A 20,587-nucleotide genomic window follows, 5' to 3' on the forward strand; every position below is an offset into this window, starting at 1 on the left:
AACACCTGCGTAGTACTCCCTCACACGAAGGAAGACTGTTGCTGTAAGTTAGCATTTCGGGGCTCTCTTTGCGGCTTGTTGGGTCAGGCGGAACTATACCAGATACCAGCCCGTTTTGGATAAAGTCGGTCTTGCTCCGCGCTGTCAAGAACACATCTGCTTCATCCAGCAGTAGAACGCACCCCCACCGATTCGCCAGGGTAAAATTAAATGGTCGAGCAGAATCGTCAAGTCGTCCAGAAGATTGATCTTTTAAGCGATCGAGTCGACCAACTGTGGCAGAGGAATGCTGATTTGGCGAATGTGTTACTGAAATTACTCAACGCCCATGAAAAAAAAATCACCACCAATTCTTGTCTTAACTACTTCCATCAATTGCACTAACTGTTGGAACTACAGAGGAATGGCTCGGGGAAGGGACACAATCGACATTGCCGTCCAGACATTCTGACGAGGAAAGCAGCCATTCCGCAACCCCATCCCGAAGTGCATCTACCATGTCGCAGAATCTTTTACTACCATCATCCAATCTCATATTGTTCCCCGAGCCTGGCTGTCCCAGGCACATATCTCGCCCCGCCGAATCACCAACAATGGCCGTACCCTTCCCTGGCGCCGTGGCAATATCCTCCCTTCCCTTACCCCCCTATCATATGTCTTTCCCACCGCTTCAGGGCACCATAGCCGCAGGGTCTTGGATCGGACGCCCCTGGATCGTCGGCCTCGACAAGCGCGATGTCGAATCCGTCATTGATAACGGCGAGTCGATCCCGCTCCGCCACCGCAGCAGCGCAAGTGACATCCTCCACGCCACGGAATTCCGGCGCTGGATCGCCTCGCTCACGTCGACCGAGCTGCTGGTCCTCGGCGGCCCGGAGATGGAATCCCACGAGGCCGCCTTGGCCTTATCCCTGGTGTGCGCCCATCTCACCCGAAGCGTGCACCAGCGGGAGAGCCATCGGTACCTCGCCCTGGTCTTCTTCTGCGCGCAGCATGTGGACGTCGCCGACGAGCACGCGGCCCCCCGCGCCCTCATGCAGAGTCTGATCTGTCAGCTGCTTGAACAACAACAACAACAACAACAACAACAACAACAACAGCAGCAGCAGCAGCAGACCTTTGCACCCCACGTCTCCTGGGATCCAAGAACACAGGAGGCTGTGGAGCACGGGGATGTAGCCGCCCTCTGCGCCGTCTTCCGGAGCTTGATGCAGCAGCTCCCGCCGGACCGGACGGTGATATTTGTGATTGACGGGGTCAGCTGCTACGAGACAGAGCAGTACGAGAGGGAGATGGAGGCCATCCTGAGCTGCCTGCTGGGTCTGAGGTGGGACCCTGCCGTTGCCGCCGTGGTCAAATGTCTGGTAACCTGCGCGACGGGGACGAAGAGGCTGCACCGGCTGTTTCTGGACGAACACCTCCCTCTGATGCTGGAGAGTCTTTTGTCTTTTGGGGAAGATCTGACTGGGGGTGAGCTCCAGTTGGAGAGTTAGATGCTCTTCTGTACTGTTCTCAGTGGCGAGGTCTGTGAGGATACGTATAGGTAAGAGAGGTTGAAACCCCTTGGAGAAAGGCGGTATTGCCTGTCTACCAAGGGAGAAGGAGGGAACACTTGTTGGTGAGATGGTCACGGCAATTGTTCGAGACCATACGTCCCTGCCCGGGTCTACATGACCCTTGGCAACGAAGTCAGAGTTTTTCATTTTCTTCTACAACATTCAAGAAATCCAGTTATTAGTTAAGAAGCAAATCTTGTCCTTTGATTTCTTCTGACATACTATAGTCTTCCAGATGACGTGAACTATGCTCTAATATTTCTTCAACAACCTGATGTTTAATATGTAAAATCTACTTTAATAGATTCGAAGACGGTTCTTATACATTGAAACATTCTATATGAAGTAGTGCCGAAAGATACTTATACATGGGTGGATGACCACCAGCGAAATCCGGGGGCACTGCAATCCGAACCTACTGTCCGCCCCAGCACCACTCTCCTGCTTCTCCGTCTTTCTGGAATGGAATTCACCGACCGCTCTTTAGTGCCGGTAAATATGCTCGCAGTTCCCATTAACCCTCTTGAAGCACTAGAAAGCAAAGGTACCTTTCTTGTACAGATACCGCGTCCCAGTCCTCCAGCATTGTGAGTCCTCCAGACGGCTCTAGTCTGTTCCCAGTAGATCGCTGTAGGCAGGAAGGTTCCCATCCCTCTTGCGCAAGCACTCTTCGTTATGCATGCGCGAGGTACTATGCTTTAGAGGGTTCCCTGGATGAAGCCAGTGTAACTGGTTTCTCCCAACCAGTCGATCTTTTTTTTTCGTTTGTTAGTTTCAACGGCTAAACGGACATACAGTGGATGGTGGCGAGAGCATGTCGAACTTCCGTAGCATATATAATATTCGATACAGCACCATCGAAATATAAAGATCCTATTTATCGAATCTAGCTGTGCTCTTTCGTTATTTCAAGATTTTATCGAGGCCAACCTACACCATACAGAGAACTAAGAGGGATACACCTGGCACTCAGTAAGTGACAGGCGCCTTGACAGCCTGTCAGACATCCGCCAACTGGTGCCTGAGGTACTGTACCCGTGACACTATATATGCATAGCGCGGAGCGAATATTCCATCCAAGGAACCAGTTGTGACATAGTGTGCAAAATTACTTTAAAACCGCCCGGCCTTTTTTGGCCTACTTGAACCAGTGATAATAGTATGAAACTGTGCGATTCAGTCGGCCTTTTCTGAAATCCAGAGCCGCGGTTTGACAGTCAGGACAAGCAGTAGCTAGAACACTGGAACTCACCAAGGCATCAATCAATAGTCTATCATCTCCACCTCATCTGCAATCCATCTCTCTTGCCGGGATGAAAGATCATGCTCTGAAACTATTAGCGCAGGATTAAAATCGATCCAGAGTATCCTTTCGTAGTCCTCCAACGAAGCCGTCATATTGCGGGACTTCGAATCGCCATGGAGAAACGTTTGCCGGGTGGATATCTTCGAGAATCTTGCGGACTTTAGCCAGGCGTCTTTCTGAGAAGTCAGACAGGTCTATTGGCTGCAGGTTTGGGACATATTCGATAAAAATGGCATTGGGCGGGCGGCTGTCTTCATCAAACAGGTGAAGATCTGGCCAAGCAGCGGGCTGGATATTTGGTAATTATTCTAGAGAGATTCGGGCTCACCCTCCTCTTCCACGAGCCTTTGGAGTTCATTCCACGGTATACAGTGGACTTGGAAATAGAGAGATTGATCTTACGGTTAGAGGGATCGAACTCAGACGGGTCTTTACCATAATACTTTGATTCCAATAAGCAAGAAGCTAGTAAGAAATGAAAGTATCCATGCTTACTACCTTTATGACATACATCCTTTGCTAAGAACGGACTTTAAAAACCACCGAGTACTTACTCTTTCTTAGCTTTTCGAAAAATTCCACATCAGATAGTTTTATCCAAATCTTGTTAGACATAAGGACTATGTGTGGTTTGTAAATAAGGAAGAGACGAGGATTAAACGTAAGTTGTGTGTGCTGGCTTTGTATTCAGGTAGTTAATGAAGAATGCTCATCCCTTTCCGGAACGATTTTGTGTACTTTGCATTGAGGCTTAAACACCCGCGGCACATGTGACTTCCTTTCCTTGCAAAGTAGATGGACCCTACGAATGTCTTCTCTGGTATGATAGCTTCTCGTTTCCTGCAAGTCTAGGTCACTTTGGAAGCTTTGTTGATATTCAGTCAATGTTCTGGCAATGTTCAATTCGCAAAGATAATTAGTTACTTTACATGTGATCCTTACTAATATCCGTCCTACAGCTAAAGGCAAAAAAGCAACTGTAGGTTCCTTGCGTACATAGAGTATGCTGCTCCGTTACTCTGGCTGCGGCTCCACGTGTCATACTCATATCATTTGGGCTATATGGGGCTATCTGGCGTCCAAGGAGAAATGTGCGTCTGATTGGTAATTGAGATCCTGTAGTGATACTCTTCAAATCCGGATTCCTAGTGATCGAAATTAAAGCCCAGAGTAGAAGGCATACTACATTGGAAGATAGCTTGTAACCGACGGATAAGACTAGACCACACAGCACAGTACTTTCTCTGTGAATGCTCGCTCACAGCGCGATCTTATCTCTGATTTCAAGCTATATGCTGGAAGGTTAGTATCCAGATAGATAACTATCAGCGATTATCTTCAGGTATACGTTCTTTCTTTCTGATTCGTATTTTTAAGCATGGGCAAAGTTGTACTGAGTTCAGCCTTGGCAGTAGAGCTCGTCCGGGATGCGATCAGGTGACGGAACTTTTAAACACGAATATTTTAGGGCTTTTGTACTGCTTGGCTATCACCAACTCCCACTTATCCATGCCGGCTTGAACCTCAAGCCACCAAGCTATACCCCCCCTATGGTGTTTACAAGAGAGCAAGAACTCTCCACTACATAGCCCATAGAATACATCCGAGAACAGATACTTGCTAAACAGGATCGGAAGTTCTATAATCTCAATGAGATATCATAATTCTTTGCTTGGAAGCTTTATATTTCTTGGAAAAGGGACATCTTAGGACATAGCGTCCTGACTCTATTGCTGAATAGAACAAGGGATCACAAAGATAAATTCCGAATCAGGTTCAAAATAGTAACTCCACAGTAGTTGACGGTAGGCTGATACTCATGAATTTAGCATGTTGAAGTTGTACTCGCCCAGAAATCTAGCTTAAGCACATAGAATCGAGACAAGGTTCTCATTATAGAGAGAATTGGCTAGCTACTGATCTGGCTTCATCAAAAGGACAACTGCAGCTCTACCTTCAAATATAATAAGTGTATATATCCAAGCGGTTGCGCAAGGTCGTCGCTCGATGTGATCTGGCTAGATTGGCTACATCATTAGGAATATAACAACAGTGCCACTGTCTCATTCCCTACTACCGCAATAGATCGTTCTGTCTGTCTGCTGTCTAACCTGAAGAATGACGTGGATGCAGGCAAAGCCCCTGTCAGACTTGGATAGGTCCATCAGCATACAGGGTTATCCATGGATAAGTAATCCCGCCGCCCAAGAGAATCCATTGGCAAGCCTCCTGCTGCTCAAGTTTCATTCCCAAGCATCCACTATTATATCTCTCGGCCCTCCCAAGATACCCTCCACCATGAGCACAGCAAACAACCCACCCCTGTGAATCATCACGCACCCGCGCTCAGCGTCAAACCTCTTCATGCGCATCCTCTCACTAGCCGACCACCCGAACGTCCTCGCCGCAGAAAGCGGCGGCTACTTCTTCTACCCGGCCCTGAGCCACCTCCGCGCCGCGCGGCTGCTCGACCGGACCCCCGAGCACTGGACCGACCAGGAGACCTCAGCCATGCAGCAGGTCTTCCAATCGTGCTCCGACAACTTCCGGCATCTCATCGGCGCAGCGCAAGCCGCGGGCAAGCGGGCCGTGATCAAGGAGCATGCGCCCTTCCTGATCCGTCCGGAGGTGCGGGCGGAGTTTGTGCATGGGCGGGGGCGGCGGCGGCGGCAGCAGCAGCAGCAGCAGCCGCAGCCGCGGCCGCAGCTTATTGCAACTCCGTCAAAGATGAATATCGAGATCGGCGCGTACTCCCACAGCAGCGCCCCGGGCAACGGCAACGAGACCGTCCTCCCCGACGAGGTGCTGCTGCAATGCGTGCCTGCATTCCTGATCCGGCATCCGGCCCTGGCTTTCCCTCCTACTACCGATTGAGGCGGTCCTTTGCGGACGGGGACTGTCAGAAGCTGGAGAGCATGATGAGCGATCTGGCGGCGATCTGTACCCTGCGGTGGACGCGCTCGCTGTATGATTGGTATATCGCTGCGTGGGAGGGGCAGGGGCAGCGGCAGCAGCGATCGCCGCCCATTCTGCTTGAGGCGGATGACCTGATCGAGCGGCCTGAGCTGGCGCGCCACTTCTGCGACCTCGTGGGGTTGGATTCTACCAGGGTGCGGTTCTAGTGGGAGGCTGTTGTGGACCCAGAGGAGTTGGCCGAGCATCCTATCCGAAGACATACCCGCGCGACGCTGATGGCCTCGTCGAGCATCATCACGCAGGGTCAGACTTTCCGGGGCTTTCGGTGGACGGTGAGGTTGTCAAATGGCGGGCAGACTTTGGGGATCTCGTTGCGACGACATTGCTGCACTGGGTGCAGGAGGCTATGCCGGATTATGGGTATCTCTGGGGCCGGAGGGTCGTCTTGTAGGACTATTCGGTCGATTTTGGTTGTGAAATGAAGGGGGGAAGCTCATGGAAGAAATGGTTGTTAGTGAATGTAGCGCTATATCAAGCTCAGCTTAGTAGCTGCATGGAGCCACAGGGCAAGAAATCAAGCTCGTAGCGCCCGAAACTTCATGGAAACCCATTCCTCGCATGTCCGCACCGGCTCCCCCTCACTACCCACAGACCCCAAGCCAGGAAGCGGCGCCATGGGCGTCGATGGCTCCGGCCGCAGCAGATATGCAAAGCTATAGCGGTCCTCTGCCCCCAAAATCCCACCCCCAGGCACCGAGATCACGCGGTGCAGCACGCTCTGAAACCGGCCGTTGCTGAGCGTCTTCATCGCGTCTCCCAGATTTACGACGGGGTGGCCCCTCTTGGGCAGCACATGCAGCCAATCCGACGAGCCGACCGGCTGGATCTGAAGGCCCGGCGCATCCGTGCACAGGAAGGTCAGCGATCCCATGTCGGTGTGCGCTGGCTGGGGGATGCTGAAGTGCGGGTTGTCTGGGGCCAAGGCCCCCGGGTACCGCAGCAGGCGGACCAGATTTAGGGCTGGGTTCGAGTGGCACGCCTGGAAGGAGCTCTCCTTGGGCAAGCCGCAGGCGACGGAGAGCGATTCGAAGAGGACCTGGGCGAGGTCTAGGCAGATGGATTGGAATTCGGCTAGTTCGGGCCGGAATTGGGCTACGACTGGAGGAGCTGGAGAATCGGGATTGGAAGAGATCTACCCAGTTCTGTCTTTAGTTCATTGGGGCGATGCTGTTTGGGGTGTGCACTTACCGCGTAGCTCTCGAAACCGTCCCGCTGGCCTGGGATGCCTCCGGCGTTGCGGCCGACGGGCTTGTATCTGTAGTTGGTCAGCGTCACTGCCCAGGAGAAAGCATTACAATAGAGAAATTAATCACCCATTGAGCTTATACGGGTCCAGCTTGTCCACGTCGAATCTCATTTTCTCTTCCGCACTCAAGCCGAACAGGCTGCGGCTCAGCCGATCGATTTCGTCAGGCACCCCATCAAGTGGGACTTCGTCGGTGAGATCAAGGTAGAAGATGCCGTTCTGTTCTGCCGCCCCCAGGAGCTTGGAGACTTCGTCCGCGCAGCCGCGTTTCAGCGCCTGGAGGTTGATGGTTTGGAGCTGGGCAACGGGCCCCATAGTTTTCGGTTCGGGTCGATGTCCGAATTGTGCTTGTCTTGTAATGGTGATTTCAATGTAGTGGGATTATGAAATACAGATATGCTGGTGTTAGCGGGGAGGGGAGGGGGCAAACTCATCTCCAGGTATGTCATTCGTGTGACGTGTATAGTCCTCAGCCCAGGACTCCCCTGCACCGCGTCAGGTATTGGTAATAATTGACAATAGGGCCAGGATATGTACGCGTTAGTCCGGGTTGAGAAGTCACCCAGGTAACTTCGCTACTTAGAATAGCCAAGTAAGAGATCTGCAAAGCGGCTGGTACCCAATACTGCTGTGTTCTACCAGTCTACGAATGTAGATAGAAAGCCCGTCGTATCTAACAACGTGCAATTACGATCATATTGATCTCTAATGAAACATATGTAGGTAGTACTTAAGTCATTTATCGTTGATTGATTAGTGTATAATTCTAGAATTAGTGATAATGCTGTCGGTGTACTAGATAAAAATTCAAACGGACATCACACTGACCGTGTTCAAGCCACATACCAAAAGATTGGTACTTGGGTAAGTAACCTCCAGCGACTCCCTTCTGTGTTTTTCTTTTTCTTTCTTTTTTTTTCCCCCTTTTCTTTCCTTTCCTTTTTCCCTCTCCTTGTACGATCTATATATTTCTAGCATTCACCAAGAAATCCATGAGCGACAACGGTATGGATAGGAATACGGACAAATCCTACCAGATATTGTCACCGATAATAGTACTCTCAACCTACAAGAAATCGGGTATGTATCCCTCGTGCCGCGAACAGGACTGGTCGCATATTCAGTCGACTGGAGTACAATGAAGAACCACCTCTGTATTTCACACTACATCCCACACTTTAAGAACCATGCTCTCAGCAATTATAACATAATCCGCCCCTCGCCCACCAGCACCGCCGTCCCGCGAAGCAAAATCTTCGCGATCTTCCCTCCACCCGCATCCCGCTCCACAGTCACATAGATATCATTCCGGCGGCCCATCTCCACCCCCTGAGTGATATGGTAGTCAAACGGCCCCGCGCCATCCTCGATCGGCTCCTGCAACGCAAGGTACGCCCCCAGCGCGCTGGAGGCACTGCCCGTGCCTGGGTCCTCCCAGCCGATGAACATGCGCGTGCGCAGCGTGCGACACCCGGTCTCATCCCGGCCCAGATCGACATAGTACTTGCTTCCCGTGGGGCCGGAGTCCCACCCTGCGTCCAGATGCGCGGTGGCGAAACAGTCCGGCAGCAGCGCCTCCGTCACCGCGGCCAGGGAGGCCAGATCGGGGAGCTGCTGGAGCGCAAACGACAGCCCGTTGACGATGGAGATGACAGGGGCGGATTGCACGGGTTTTTGGTGTTGGTGGTAGGCGAATGGGATGGAGGCGCCCACCAGGTCATCGGCGGTGGTGATGGGGATGGGCCCCGCTTTCGTGATCAGGGTCTGGAGGCTGCGGGTGCCCGTGGCGGACGCCTGTTGCTCGAGCACGTGGCATGCGGTGCCGATGGTCGGGTGGCCCGCGAAGGGGATCTCGCATTTGGGGGTGAAGATGTCGATGTGCAGGTCGGTGGGGGAGGCGGATTCGTGCAGGAAGACGGTCTCGGAGAGGTTGAACTCGGTGGCGATCTTTTGCTTGGTCTCTTGCGTCAGGGTGTCGCGTTGCTGGGCGGGCACTCGCACGATGGCGAGCGGGTTGCCTTGGAACCGGGTGGTGGTGAAAACGTCGACCAGGGCGTATGGGAGAGACATCTTGGGTTGAGTGTGTATTCTGTTGAGGATGATAGGAGCTTAGGTGTGGTTGGAAATGGTGCGGAGGTTGAGAGGAAGATCGATTTAAGATTGGCGGGCTCGGGGTTTTGTGGCCGAGCCTTTTTGACTCCCGTTGCTTTCCGCTCGGAGACGGCTCGCCGAGCCCCACTTCTATCTACTCAGTATGCGTGTATATATGATGTGAAAGGACATGGATTCTGCCACAGTATTCGGTTGAAGGCTTGCTCTGCCCACTTCAATCTTCATCTTTATACCCTTTCTTCGACTTATCTGAATTCTGAGTCACGATGGCAGCAAAAACCCCCATTTTCACCGACCAAGCCCCCGCACCGTTCCCGATCTTCTCGCAGGCGATCGTCCACAAAGACACAGTCTACTGCTCCGGCATGATCGGACTGGATGCAAAGTCCAACACTCTGGTGACCGGTGGAGTGGAAGAACAGACAGTAGGTGGTTTCACACCATCTTGAGACTGATTGATTGACTTGACCTCCCAGGAGCAATTACTGCGCAATCTGGATCTGGTCCTCCAGGCAGCCGAATCCGGGCTGCAGAACATTCTCAAGATGACCGTTTTCATCACCACCATGGATGACTTTGCTGCGATGAATCGTGTTTATGCACGACACTTCTCTGTACCCATGCCGGTAGGTCCCCGACACAGTTGGGACATTGAGGACTAGGGCTGACTGACATGGCATGTTCCAGGCGAGAACTTGCGTGGCGGTGAAGGAATTGCCCCTGGGAGCGCTGGTCGAGATGGAGTGCATTGCGTACAAATAGTTGACTTCTTGATTTTCTGACAAATAATGATGTGGTTTTACCAAGGACTACGTAGAAATCGTATACTCTGGGGCGACGGATGGCGAATGCCGAAGCCGAGGCGGGAAGGCGGAAAGAAAAGTCCGAGTTGTCCGAGCGGATCGGAAATCTCTTTTCCCCTCGTCTCCCTGCTCCTCTGTAGCCATAACCAACCCCACTTTACCCATCGACAGTGTGAGAATGACATCGCAGACTCCCAGACGAGCCTGTCAAGAGTGTAGGCGGCGAAAATTGAAGGTCCGACGCAACCAGGCGCTTCATAGGTCGATTCGTACTGACGCAGCTAGTGTGACCGTGCCAAGCCCGTGTGCTCGACGTGTGAGCGCTCTCGCAGCCTATGCGACTATCAAAGGCCCAACAGAACCCCTTTGACCCGAAGATATTTGACGCAGCTGGAGAACGAGCTCAACCATGCGCGGACTCTCTTGCGAGACACCCGACGGGAAGATCAATTGCCTGCGCGCCTGAGTCCCGACAATGATGACCTCGGTTCACAGCCACCCGACACCAGCGCTGCAGTCGATCCGGGCTCATCTTTACTCAAGACGCGGCAGACAGAGCGCTGTCTCCTCCTGCCCCCCGAAGTTGCACCTCCAGTCGCCAGTTTTGAATGGGATGAGCGGGATAGCACTCTGCAAGACGCCTCCGAGGCACCCGTCAAGCTTTCCGGTGGCGGTTATTTTGGTCTGCTCCGCCATCCCAATTGCGCTGGTTACGTTGCTAATGGCAATTTGAAGGCATCGCCTCCACTAGAGCTTTCCTGCGCACGACCGGTCACCAAGATGAAGCTTACCCGCCAATGACCATAGCATGCTCTCCACAGACTATATCGGAGCCTTCCGTGCCTTTGCCTTTATCGTCGATCGGCCAATATGTGGATGCATACTTTGTTCATTGTCACCCGTTGCACCCGTTCCTACACGAGACTGCATTCCGCGCCCAGTTGATGGACTTGTACCCGCGACCGTCACGGCCGTTGTGGGAGATGCTCCTCTATGCGGTGGCTGCGCTGGGAGCCTTTGCAGTCTCCTCCCCGACGGATGACACCACCGATCGGGGATTCTTCGAGGCGGCCAAGGCACGCTTCTCCAGCGACGTGATGGAGACGGGCAACAAGACCCTGGTTCAGGCCCTGACCCTGATGTCCCGATACTTGCGCATGCGAAACAAGCTCAACGCCAGTTACAACTACCTGGGGCTGGCGAATCGGACCGCGATCGGGATCGGGCTGTACAAGGAGTTCCCGACGCCGGAGAGCAACCCTTTCTACCAGGAAGTCCGCCGACGCGTGTGGTGGAGCCTGTACACGTTCAACCTGGAAGATGCGATCGCATTTTCCCGCCCGCAAGACTTCCCCCAAGCCGGGGTCGAAGTCAATCTGCCTCTAAACATTCAAGACCTAGTGCGTCTCTCCGCACCCAAACTGCCCCACTGTAAATTGACCCGATCCAGGACCTAACCCCGAGCACCCCCGCCATCCACGCCGAAGCAAACCAGACCATCCTATACTCCGGTCTCAAATTTACAGCCGCCTTCTACTCTACTATCAGCAAGGTGTACAGCAGCATCACGACCATCCCATACCCGCGCGCCCGGGAGCTGCTCCATTACGACGATACCCTCATCCACGATTGGGAGGCCTCCCTCCCCGCGTTCTACCGCAGCACCGCCCCCCAGGAAGCCCGATACAGCCTCGCCCACGCCCTGCTCTTCTGGCGCCGCCTCAACTTCCAGATCCTCATGTACCGCCCCTTCATCGTGTGGCATTACACCACGCGACACAGCGTCAGTCCTCCGAAGCTCCCCGCAGACCCCGAGAGCGTCCAGGAGGCCATCCAGCGCTGCCAGCGCGCCGCGGACGAATCCATCCGGGCGATCGCCAATTTCTGGTTTCGGGGGAAGCATCAGCAGCGCAGCGCGTTGGAGGGGTGGTATGCCCTCCAATTTATCTTCCCCGCTGTCCTGATTCCGGTGATGTCTGTGCGGAACGAGTCGTCTGGGGCGGCGGCGGCGGTGGCGGGATGGCGCGAGCGGATCCACCAGGCTCTTGAGGTGATGGATTCCGTGGCGGAGGTGTTGAAGTCCGCGACGCTGCAGGGGCGCATCGTGCGGAGTCTCTGTAGCGGTGTGGTGGAGTTGAATACTGGGTCGGATGTGGTGGGCCTAGGGCAGGGGAATCCGCTCCCTTCCGCGGACCTGGAATACGGTGCGGCGGCGGCCTTCTTGGCGACTCAGCAGATGTTGTAAGTTCGGATCCTCTCCACTCTTTCATTGCTGCAATTGATCAAGAGCGCTGACACCGTCTCCCTTGGGCGGGGAATACAGCCCCGAGTACCTCGATCTTGGGGAGTTGACCATGTACTCTGATTTTCTTTGAGTGAGTCCTGGATTCGTCTTTCAGATGATGGTTTGGAGACATGTCAGATAATCCAGATTGAACTTTGCATCTTGTCTGAGGCGTCAATCACGATCGCTCCACTTGAATATCATACGGTCTCGGAGGTTGCGGGGTTGTGGGGGTTGGCAGCAGCCGCTGACTAGGGGTGGATGCTCCCTCCGCACTCGGTGTGCTCGGACAAGAGACAGCCGAGATCATCATGTGATAACTATGCCGCACTCGCAAGGAGAGCTTTAGTCTACAAAATGGGCTTCCAGGACCCCTTAACTCCCATCGGATCGCATTGAATCTCGATTCACTGGAATCTACCACATTCAGTCGCAAGGAAAGTGGTTGAGCAGTCCGACCGACCGAAAGCCACGAGCCATTGAGGACCCTAGGTCCGGGTCCGGGTTCATCGGCACCCTCCCTCAAGGGCTCATTTTGACTGATCTGCGGTCCCCTGCCAGAGGTGGTTTATTTGCATGGCTTTCACCCTGGCTGGGAAGAAAGCCGACCGTGGATTCGAGTCGCAAAAGACAAATAACGGAGGATTAGCTAAGTATCACCTCGTTGCGGACTGCGCCAATATGCGGTCTGGCGCTGTCTTCAGCTCAAATAGCCTCGTTGTTGCGTCTCAACGGCCCCAAATGACAGCCAGATCGGGAGCGGAGGCTTGCTGAAAGGGTATTCGAGCCTTTTGGCGCAGCAAAGAATCGTAGACCTCAAATCAGCGGGCGATTTTGAACTGCTCTTCCTCGGAAGATAGTGTTGGCATCTTTGCAGATAAAAAGGGGGTTAAACTCAGTTGCAGAAGTGCGTCGACTATATACAACAGAGGGCCCTAGCGTCCCCTCTCACTCATCACTCCAAATTCCAGTAACCAAAACCCCGGCGAGTTACCGCAAGAACGGCTAATAGGCTCATTTGTCCCCTCGGGCCAAGAGACAGCGAGTTGCGGGGATGCAAGCGCAACTGCGACTGGGCTGATCATTGGCAAAAGCTTACCGAAGCTGGAATCCCCTGGTATACGCCCCTGATTGGGGGAATATTGTTGAGCGGAAGACCCCCAATTTTCCCCGCAACCCAATTTAGCCGACACGCCCCGTGCGTCTCTTCCGGATGTGATATAAATCCAAATGCGGGGCCCCGCAGAAGGCTTCTTTCAGCCTTGGTTCTGGCCTCACCTGTCCCTTGGAGAGGTGATTTTTGCCATGGAACAAGAGAAAGTCGAGATTGAGAGGGTGGAACACCTCCCCACCGAGCAACAACATGCCTCCACCGAAAAGGGTCAGCCGCTGATGCGGTCGGAACTCGATGACCTTAGTGTCTGGGAGAGTCTGGGCCGGTACCGCTTCGTCACCATGATCGCAATGGCCGCCGCGTTCAGTGCTTCGCTGGATGGGTATCGTACGTTTGTCCTGGGGAGAACGTCCAAGGAAGGAAAACAACGAGGAGAGTCGCTAATTGACCCAGAGATCAACCTCAACGGCGGGGTGGTGTCCAACACCGGATTTATCCAGCAAATGGCTAGTCCCGGAACGTCGATCATCGCGGGCAAGTATATCTCGGCATGGGGTGGTATTCAGTCTGCTGGCCAGACAATCGGTCAAATTGTAAGTCGCAAAGATTAGTGCATGTTTTTTTTTTTTTTTTTGGCACTAATGACTTGCGATACAGCTTCTCCAGTACGTGACCGACGGATACGGACGTAAGATCGCCTTATACATCATCTTCCTTACTTTTGTGATTGTATGCATCCTGTCCCCTTCCCCGTTTGTGGGTCGCCTGCTGAAAGCTACTGGTATAGAGCGTGATGATCGAATCGTTCGCGACGCACTGGGACCACTGGCTAGTGGCCAAGCTTTTCTCCGGCATGGGGGTGGGGATGCTGCAGTCGACCATGCCTCTTTATTTGTCTGAGATAGCGCCGACTCAGCTGCGAGGGTTCCTCATCAACGCATATAGCTTGTACGTGCCTGTGGTTTCATCCCTCCCTGTTAACCTCCCAACTAATCGTGCAAATAATATCAGCTGGTTTGTCATCGGGCAACTCTTCGCCTCGGTCGCCCTGAACCGCCTGCACTCTACTGATCCCTATGATTTCCGAACGCCGATTTATTCTCAGGTTCGTGTTGCGAACCAATCCCATAGGTCGACTGCGCTGACCGTGAATAGTGGGCGATGGTCGGGGTTGCGGGCATCATCTTCGTGCTCCTCCCGGAGTCACCGTGGTGGCTGGTAGGGAAGGACCGGCCGGAGAAGGCGGCCCAAGTGCTGCGCCTCTGCTGCGGCCGCGTCCAGGGCTACAACGTGGACGAGCAGATTGGCATCATGACCGCGACCATCACGGAAGAACGGCGCCTCGCAGAACGCAACCGCAGCCAAGGGGCCTGGGCCGTGTTCCAGGGGCGCAACCTCCTCCGCTTCTTGATCGCAGGCTGGCCCAAGATCGTCCAGCAGTTCGTAGGGCTGTCCGTGTTCAACACCTACGCGACCTACTTCTGTACACCCCCTTCCCAATGACACACCACCCCGATGATCAATCCTGACATTTGATATAGTTCAATACGCCGGCAACGACGACCCCTTCCTCGTCACCCTAATCCTCTCCTGCGTGCAGATCATCGCCATGAGCGTCACCTGCGTGCTCACCGACCGGGTGGGCCGGCGGCCCCTGACCGTCTATCCGTACGGGGTGACCGTCCTATCCGTCCTAGCCCTAGGGATCGTCGGCTGCTTTGACTACACGAAATCGAGCCTGAGTTCTCTTCTCGTAAGTCTACCACCGCTTCACCCCACCATACCATCCCCCTTCCCAGTTCCACCCTGACCAAACCACTCTCACAGATCTTCTTCGCCTGCCTCGCCACCTTCTCCACCACCGGCGCCTCGGCCATCGGATACGCCTACGCGGCCGAGATCCCGTCGCAGCGCCTCCGCGCCCAAACCGCCGCCTGGTCCCTGGCGCTCTCCAATCTGATCGCCATCATGTTCAGCTTCTGCACGCCCCTGATGATCAACGGCGTGTCTACGCACTGGGGGCCCAAGACGGGATTCTTGTATGTCAATGCCCCCACCAACCCTGCATCTGGTCAATAAGTAGTCAGTCTGGTGTTGCAAGCTAACGCGAGCGGATGTAGTTTCGCCGGCACCGGTGCCGTCGCCGTGGTGGTTGCGTGGTTTATTCTTCCCGAGGTGACGCGTCGGACGCCGGCGGAGATCGATGAGCTGTATGTTACCCTGGATTCTGGTGTGGTGGGTCGGGTGGATGTGCTAATTCAGGGTGTGTGTGCAGGTTCGAGAAACGGGTCAATCTGCGCAAGTTTGATACGTATTTGACGGATGTGCAGATCAATGCGAGTGCGCAGGCGAAGGGGGAGGAAGGGGTTGCGTAGGGTGGGTTTTCCCGGGGCGGGGCGGGTTGCGGGGGTAGGGGATTGAGATGGGTGGTGGTGGTGGTGGTGGTGGTGGTGGTGGTGGGAGTACTTCGATGGGGTGAATGCTACCACTGCTGTGCTGCTTGTGCACGAAGGATATTTTCCTAGATGATCAGTGTGGTTTTGAGGAAGAACTTTACCCAAATACATCAAGAACTATACTTGCTGAGGCACGAGGTCTTGCGAGGTCACGTGGCTGGTTCTCGCAGGAGCCAAGGTACGGGGAGCGGAGACTCGGTATGATGAACTTACAATCCTCAGAACGTCCTGACTCGAGAGGAATTCTAGCTAAGCTGTTTTATGTCACCCTCTCAATGGACCTCGGCTCACTCCTGGACAGGAAGTGGTGTGAGAGAGCTGAAATGAAGAGAGCAGATTGGTAACAGTGGTTCAAAAAACGGGAGTGGTACCGCGCTAAACCGGGTACGTATACTGGCAATATAGAGTTCCCTGGTTAAACTGTTCCCTGGTTATCACGAAATGGTCTGGCCGGTCCCTCATTGATTCATTCTATCGAGGATCCAGTGGCTTTATTTTAGTGCATTCTTCTCAACCGAAGCAGCCAATGGTTGCAAAAGGGTCGGCGGCGCCATACCTTGATGCGGTGTAGTCACCGTATGACCCGACCCACTTAGATCTGGCAGCGGATCAAGAGCCCGAGATTTTTCTTTTTGGTAATGTTAGGGTTTTCCCGGCTCGGCCGCCGGCTGGCTCCCTGAAGAAGAGACCCTTGTTGTTCCTGAATTATGCAGTATCTGTGATCGCCTGGGGCCGGAGTGTAGGGAACCAGTGCTTCAAGAGCCTAGTGTAACCCTGAGTATGTCTCTGTGATACCGCCGTTGATAGCTGCGCCTTTCATCCAAGGCGACATACCCTTCCGACACCATTCCCCCAGTGCAGTGTTAAGACCTTTGATATAGCCTGCCAAGAATATGTCTCCGTGAAAGCGATGAGATTCCCCGTTACGGTCCGCCAAGACGACTGCAGCGTAGTCGAGTTACTCTATCCAGCCTGAGGAACCCGCAGGCACAAAGACGATTTCGTATTCCCCTGAGGTCCACACGGGAAAAACTTTGCAGCGTAGATGACCTCTCCAACTCCATATTCTGGATATGGTTAGAGGTCAGGGTCGTCGAGTGGATTCTGTGATCTTGGCAGGGAGGCTGCGGCTGCTGATTGCTAGAGATAAGAAACTTCGCGCCCCACCGGTCCGGCCCGCCAGCCGTGCTGAGGTTAGAGTCTATTCGAATACGAGGGTCTCAGATTATCGGGGTTGGAGTATAGATGAATACGAGAGTTAGATTATCTCCGACAGACTCACGGTTTGTTAGGTGGCGGAATAGCTCGACAATCGACTGTAGAGATATTTGCCTGGCAATCGATATCTTCAAAGAGAAGAAGCCCGGGACCTCGACAACATAAATAGGTCGAGTCACCCCATCGACAGTCTCCCAGCAGCATCAATCCCAATCTCAATCTTCACCTTCATCGCCTCTGCAATCTCCCACAGTGAGCATATCCCATCTCCCTTCCCAGCTAACCAGGGCCAATCTAACCCGTACAGAGTCCTACTTCTCCTCCATCCAACCCAATCAACGAAAAAGAATGCTCTCCAAGACCCTCGCCACCGCCCTCTTCGCCGCCACCGGCGCCCTGGCCAGCTCCCAGTACGTCACCGTCAACCTGTGGACCGGCGACGACTGCACGGGAACCTTCCACCAGGAGACCATCGCCTACGACACCGGCGCCGGCAACCAGGTCTACCAGTACGGCTACACCTGGGCCAGCGGTCAGATCGCCGGCGGTGCCTCCGCCTGCGGCGTCGCCTTCTGCCAGTACGGCTCCAGCTGCTACAACAACCCCGACGTGTCCGCCGGATGGTCGCCCAACTGCTACACTGGCGGCCCCACCATGGCCTTCGATAAGATCTTGGTGAACACTTGCTAGTTTGCCTGCCCTGTATCTGGAGGTCTGGTTTTGTGTTTTGGTTTAATCTGCGCGGTATGGGTTTATGTGGTTACTTCAATATCATCTTCTTTGAAAAAGTCTGTTTGCTCGTTCTGTTTATGCTGTACGATGGGTGATGTGAGGGTGAGGAGATCGTGAGGAGTCCGCGTTCGTGAACAGACAAATCCCTTCCTTCTCTTAGACAATCTATAAAATAATCGTCCTTGAATGATCAGGGCGCAGAGCCAGTCTTCGACGAAATGGTCATGTTGCTTTGGCACTTTTAAGAACCACTGCCTTGTACTAGATCTAACTCAGTCTAGCAATTTGTACGGTCTGCAGGGTCGATGCTGGTATATCATTCTAGATCAGATTCGGCTAGATAAATGCTTGCGTTTACAGGCAACAGAGCTGGGGGAGAGAGCATATACCACACCAAAAGAGGAGCACCCACTTATATGCTACTATCCAGGGGCAAGAAGGGATGTTTAACAACAGGCAGCCAGCAAAGATAACGGGTTGCTTCTTTTCCACCCGTCTCCTTAATGCTCTGCACCAAAAGTCGAGATGACCGCCCCTTCACACATCGACAACTACGACCAATCGGCGTTTTTCGCTGGGGGCTGGTAACAGTGGATCTGTGGACTAAGCCCTCATCAATACAGTATGTACACAGACAGGCGATGTGTATTCTCTCGATTGCTATCGGAACTCTACAATCCTATCACCCCACTCCTACTCCACTTCACCTCTCTAATGCCCAACAAGCGCCTGGTTCGCCGCCCCATACCGATTTCCGTGCGGCTTGGCGCTGTCCACAATCCGGCGCATCTCCGCGCGCTCCGCCTCGCTCAGCTCCACCTCGCGCGACGCCCAGTTCGCCTCCAGCCGGGCCACCTTGGTCGTCCCGGGGATGGCGATCATCCCCTGGGCGGCGACCCAGGCCAGCGCGATCTGGCTGACCGAACAGCCCTTGCGTGCCGCCAGCTTTTTGATTTCCTCCACGATCGCCTTGTTCTTGTAGAAGTTCTCGCCTTGGAATTTGGGGGCTTGGTCCGAACATCAGCACATCAGACTAGACTGAAAGGGCGGGGGCGCCCGGAAAATCTTCAAGGGGACTGGGGATAAAAAGGTATACGTACAAGTCCGCCGGAAATCATCCGGTTTGAAGTCCTCGGGCGACTGGTAGTCGAAGTTATCGACCAGCCAGCCGTGGCCCAGCGGGCTGTACGCCACGTAGGCGACGCCCAGCTCCTTAGCTGTGTCAATCAGCCCGTCCGTCTCATGGATGGTCTCGAAAGCGGAGTATTCTGCTTGTACGGCGTCGATCTTGGCGACTACGGATGACAGACACCATTAATACGTTGATCCATAGTGTAAACATTCTGGGAGAACAATGAGGGGGCATACTGGAGTTCGCCTTGCGGAGCGTCGCCGCAGAGCACTCCGACAGACCGATGTATTTGGTCTTTCCGGCCTTGCGGATCTCGTCTAGGGCGGGGATGGATTCTTCGAGGGGGGTGTCTATCATTTTCGGGATTCGTTAGTATCGGGGAAACTGTGGCTGGGGGTCCAGTGGTGCAACGCACTAGGGTCAATCCGGTGCAGGTAGTACAGGTCCGGGGCGAAGCCGAGTCGCTCGATCGTTCCCTCGATGTACTCCTTGATGTGGGCGGCGGAGTTGGTGACGCCTTTGTTGCCGAAGACGTCGAAGCCGCATTTGGAGGCGACTGCGATCGTTCATTAATCCGGGTTAGTGGTCTAAATTTGTGTGCTGATGGCAAGGGCGGGGACGTACTGAACACTTTGTCGCGCACGTTATGCTTGCGGATGAAGTCACCAAGGAGTTTCTCGTTGACACCGGCTTGGTAGACAACCTGTGCATTAATAATTAGAGGATTCGAAGAAGATGCTATGAAGAAAGTGAGAGGGGTCAACGTACGGCCGTATCCCAAAAGGTGCAACCCAGCTCGATCGCCTTCAGAAGCACGGGCTCGGCCTCCTCGTAGCTCAGGTTGTTGCCCAGCCCGAAGCTGAGGCCCATGGCGCCGAAACCGGGCGAGGGGACCTGGAGGTCGGCGAAGGGGAGGAATTTGACCATGATGAGTTGAAGATTTTTGATTGTATGCTGTAGTCTGATCTAAGCTCACTGCAGCTGGGGCGGGGTAAATATAAGACTCCGAGGAAATGAATAGGCAACAGTTAATTAAGCACCGGATTGCTAATTCCAGGGTCCGATCGGCTCATCGCTCGGCTACGTTAAGGTTGCATGATGACAGAGATGCGCCGGATTCGGGCTCTCGGGAGCTCGGTGCTCCTTCCTATTCGTGATCGCTTCATGCATGTGGGTCGGCGCACAGACCAGGGGCTAAATGCTGACAGCTGACTCGGGTTTAAGCATATGTCCGTCAATTGGACCTGCAGTGATTGGTGGTGAATCTGTAGGTCAGCAGCTTGGCCCACACGTAGGTGACATCATTGGTATATCTCGAGTCTGGCCTGCAAACTACAGACGCTCGATAGTGTTGTCGAGCGAAGGAAAACGGCTGACTGCCTAGCTTCATGCGGCCTACCATGTCATCATCATATTGCTGCTTATTTCTCTAGTTGTCAAGTTGCTGATATCTAGTCGATTATATAGTTTTGATATACCCAGTCCTTACGAGGGAACCTGCCGTCTATCCAATGAATTTCCTTTTTCAAAAAGTGTTGTTGTGTAGGCGACCTTCCCTTTCCGTAGTGTCTGCGGTGCCTGCACGTTGTAGGGATTCCACAGTCGTATACAAAGGTCAAAAGAAGGGCACAATAGGAACATAAATTGGAAAA

The 20,587-nt window shown here is 53.8% G+C and overlaps 10 protein-coding genes across 10 annotated transcripts; 5 read left to right on the forward strand and 5 right to left on the reverse strand.

Annotated features, from left to right (window-relative positions):
* Positions 1-593: 593 nt before the first annotated feature.
* Positions 594-1,493, forward strand: BO95DRAFT_459509 (uncharacterized protein; the record flags this gene model as incomplete). The annotated part of the gene is made up of 1 exon (XM_025588653.1): positions 594-1,493. One exon carries the CDS (start codon positions 594-596, stop codon positions 1,491-1,493), a length of 900 nt encoding a protein of 299 aa, XP_025446521.1.
* Positions 1,494-2,819: 1,326 nt separating this feature from the next.
* Positions 2,820-3,477, reverse strand: BO95DRAFT_449768 (uncharacterized protein; the record flags this gene model as incomplete). The annotated part of the gene is made up of 5 exons (XM_025587966.1): positions 2,820-2,963; positions 2,986-3,150; positions 3,191-3,304; positions 3,358-3,381; positions 3,403-3,477. The coding sequence occupies 5 exons, from the start codon at positions 3,475-3,477 to the stop codon at positions 2,820-2,822; spliced, it is 522 nt and encodes a 173-aa protein (XP_025446522.1).
* Positions 3,478-5,226: 1,749 nt separating this feature from the next.
* BO95DRAFT_459510 (uncharacterized protein) lies at positions 5,227-5,736 on the forward strand (the record flags this gene model as incomplete). The annotated part of the gene is made up of 1 exon (XM_025588654.1): positions 5,227-5,736. The coding sequence occupies one exon, from the start codon at positions 5,227-5,229 to the stop codon at positions 5,734-5,736; it is 510 nt and encodes a 169-aa protein (XP_025446523.1).
* A 44-nt stretch (positions 5,737-5,780) lies between these two features.
* Positions 5,781-6,229, forward strand: BO95DRAFT_459511 (uncharacterized protein; the record flags this gene model as incomplete). The annotated part of the gene is made up of 2 exons (XM_025588655.1): positions 5,781-5,972; positions 6,035-6,229. The coding sequence occupies 2 exons, from the start codon at positions 5,781-5,783 to the stop codon at positions 6,227-6,229; spliced, it is 387 nt and encodes a 128-aa protein (XP_025446524.1).
* Positions 6,230-6,352: 123 nt separating this feature from the next.
* On the reverse strand, positions 6,353-7,399 carry BO95DRAFT_427926 (putative oxidoreductase, 2OG-Fe(II) oxygenase family; the record flags this gene model as incomplete). The annotated part of the gene is made up of 3 exons (XM_025584820.1): positions 6,353-6,970; positions 7,027-7,093; positions 7,152-7,399. 3 exons carry the CDS (start codon positions 7,397-7,399, stop codon positions 6,353-6,355), a joined length of 933 nt encoding a protein of 310 aa, XP_025446525.1.
* A 775-nt stretch (positions 7,400-8,174) lies between these two features.
* BO95DRAFT_438758 (PhzF family phenazine biosynthesis protein) lies at positions 8,175-9,214 on the reverse strand. Its single transcript, XM_025585592.1, has one exon. It carries the CDS (start codon positions 9,152-9,154, stop codon positions 8,285-8,287), a length of 870 nt encoding a protein of 289 aa, XP_025446526.1. The 5' UTR covers positions 9,155-9,214; the 3' UTR covers positions 8,175-8,284.
* A 248-nt stretch (positions 9,215-9,462) lies between these two features.
* Positions 9,463-12,499, forward strand: BO95DRAFT_478896 (uncharacterized protein; the record flags this gene model as incomplete). The annotated part of the gene is made up of 5 exons (XM_025590068.1): positions 9,463-9,621; positions 9,673-9,822; positions 10,285-10,681; positions 10,735-11,399; positions 11,450-12,499. 5 exons carry the CDS (start codon positions 9,463-9,465, stop codon positions 12,242-12,244), a joined length of 2,166 nt encoding a protein of 721 aa, XP_025446527.1. The 3' UTR covers positions 12,245-12,499.
* A 1,071-nt stretch (positions 12,500-13,570) lies between these two features.
* BO95DRAFT_503090 (putative MFS alpha-glucoside transporter) lies at positions 13,571-15,772 on the forward strand (the record flags this gene model as incomplete). Its single annotated transcript, XM_025591072.1, has 10 exons — positions 13,571-13,784; positions 13,851-13,990; positions 14,055-14,126; positions 14,185-14,345; positions 14,409-14,502; positions 14,553-14,880; positions 14,939-15,150; positions 15,225-15,436; positions 15,485-15,607; positions 15,673-15,772. The coding sequence occupies exons 1-10, from the start codon at positions 13,589-13,591 to the stop codon at positions 15,770-15,772; spliced, it is 1,638 nt and encodes a 545-aa protein (XP_025446528.1). The 5' UTR covers positions 13,571-13,588.
* A 1,609-nt stretch (positions 15,773-17,381) lies between these two features.
* Positions 17,382-17,761, reverse strand: BO95DRAFT_503096 (uncharacterized protein; the record flags this gene model as incomplete). Its single annotated transcript, XM_025591073.1, has 1 exon — positions 17,382-17,761. A coding segment is annotated over one exon (380 nt), but the record flags the coding sequence as incomplete, so codon positions are not given.
* Positions 17,762-18,397: 636 nt separating this feature from the next.
* BO95DRAFT_470580 (putative aldo-keto reductase (YakC)) lies at positions 18,398-19,914 on the reverse strand. The gene is made up of 6 exons (XM_025589529.1): positions 19,704-19,914; positions 19,560-19,638; positions 19,351-19,491; positions 19,172-19,285; positions 18,904-19,098; positions 18,398-18,810 (listed from the first exon to the last, which is right to left on the reverse strand). Exons 1-6 carry the CDS (start codon positions 19,860-19,862, stop codon positions 18,515-18,517), a joined length of 984 nt encoding a protein of 327 aa, XP_025446530.1. The 5' UTR covers positions 19,863-19,914; the 3' UTR covers positions 18,398-18,514.
* Positions 19,915-20,587: the final 673 nt, after the last annotated feature.

This window comes from Aspergillus brunneoviolaceus (genome assembly GCF_003184695.1).
Source record: "Aspergillus brunneoviolaceus CBS 621.78 unplaced genomic scaffold BO95scaffold_6, whole genome shotgun sequence".
Lineage (NCBI taxonomy): Eukaryota > Fungi > Ascomycota > Eurotiomycetes > Eurotiales > Aspergillaceae > Aspergillus > Aspergillus brunneoviolaceus.

Excerpts from the sequence above, each read along its gene's own strand:
- BO95DRAFT_438758 (XM_025585592.1), bottom strand. The coding sequence starts at position 9,154 with ATGTCTCTCCCATACGCCCTGGTCGACGTTTTCACCACCACCCGGTTC.
- BO95DRAFT_470580 (XM_025589529.1), bottom strand. The coding sequence starts at position 19,862 with ATGGTCAAATTCCTCCCCTTCGCCGACCTCCAGGTCCCCTCGCCCGGT. Across the intron at positions 19,639-19,703 it reads GCACCTTTTGGGATACGGCC|GTTGTCTACCAAGCCGGTGT; the intron begins GTACGTTGACCC and ends ATTAATGCACAG. Across the intron at positions 18,811-18,903 it reads GGATGATTTCCGGCGGACTT|CCCCCAAATTCCAAGGCGAG; the intron begins GTACGTATACCT and ends GTTCGGACCAAG.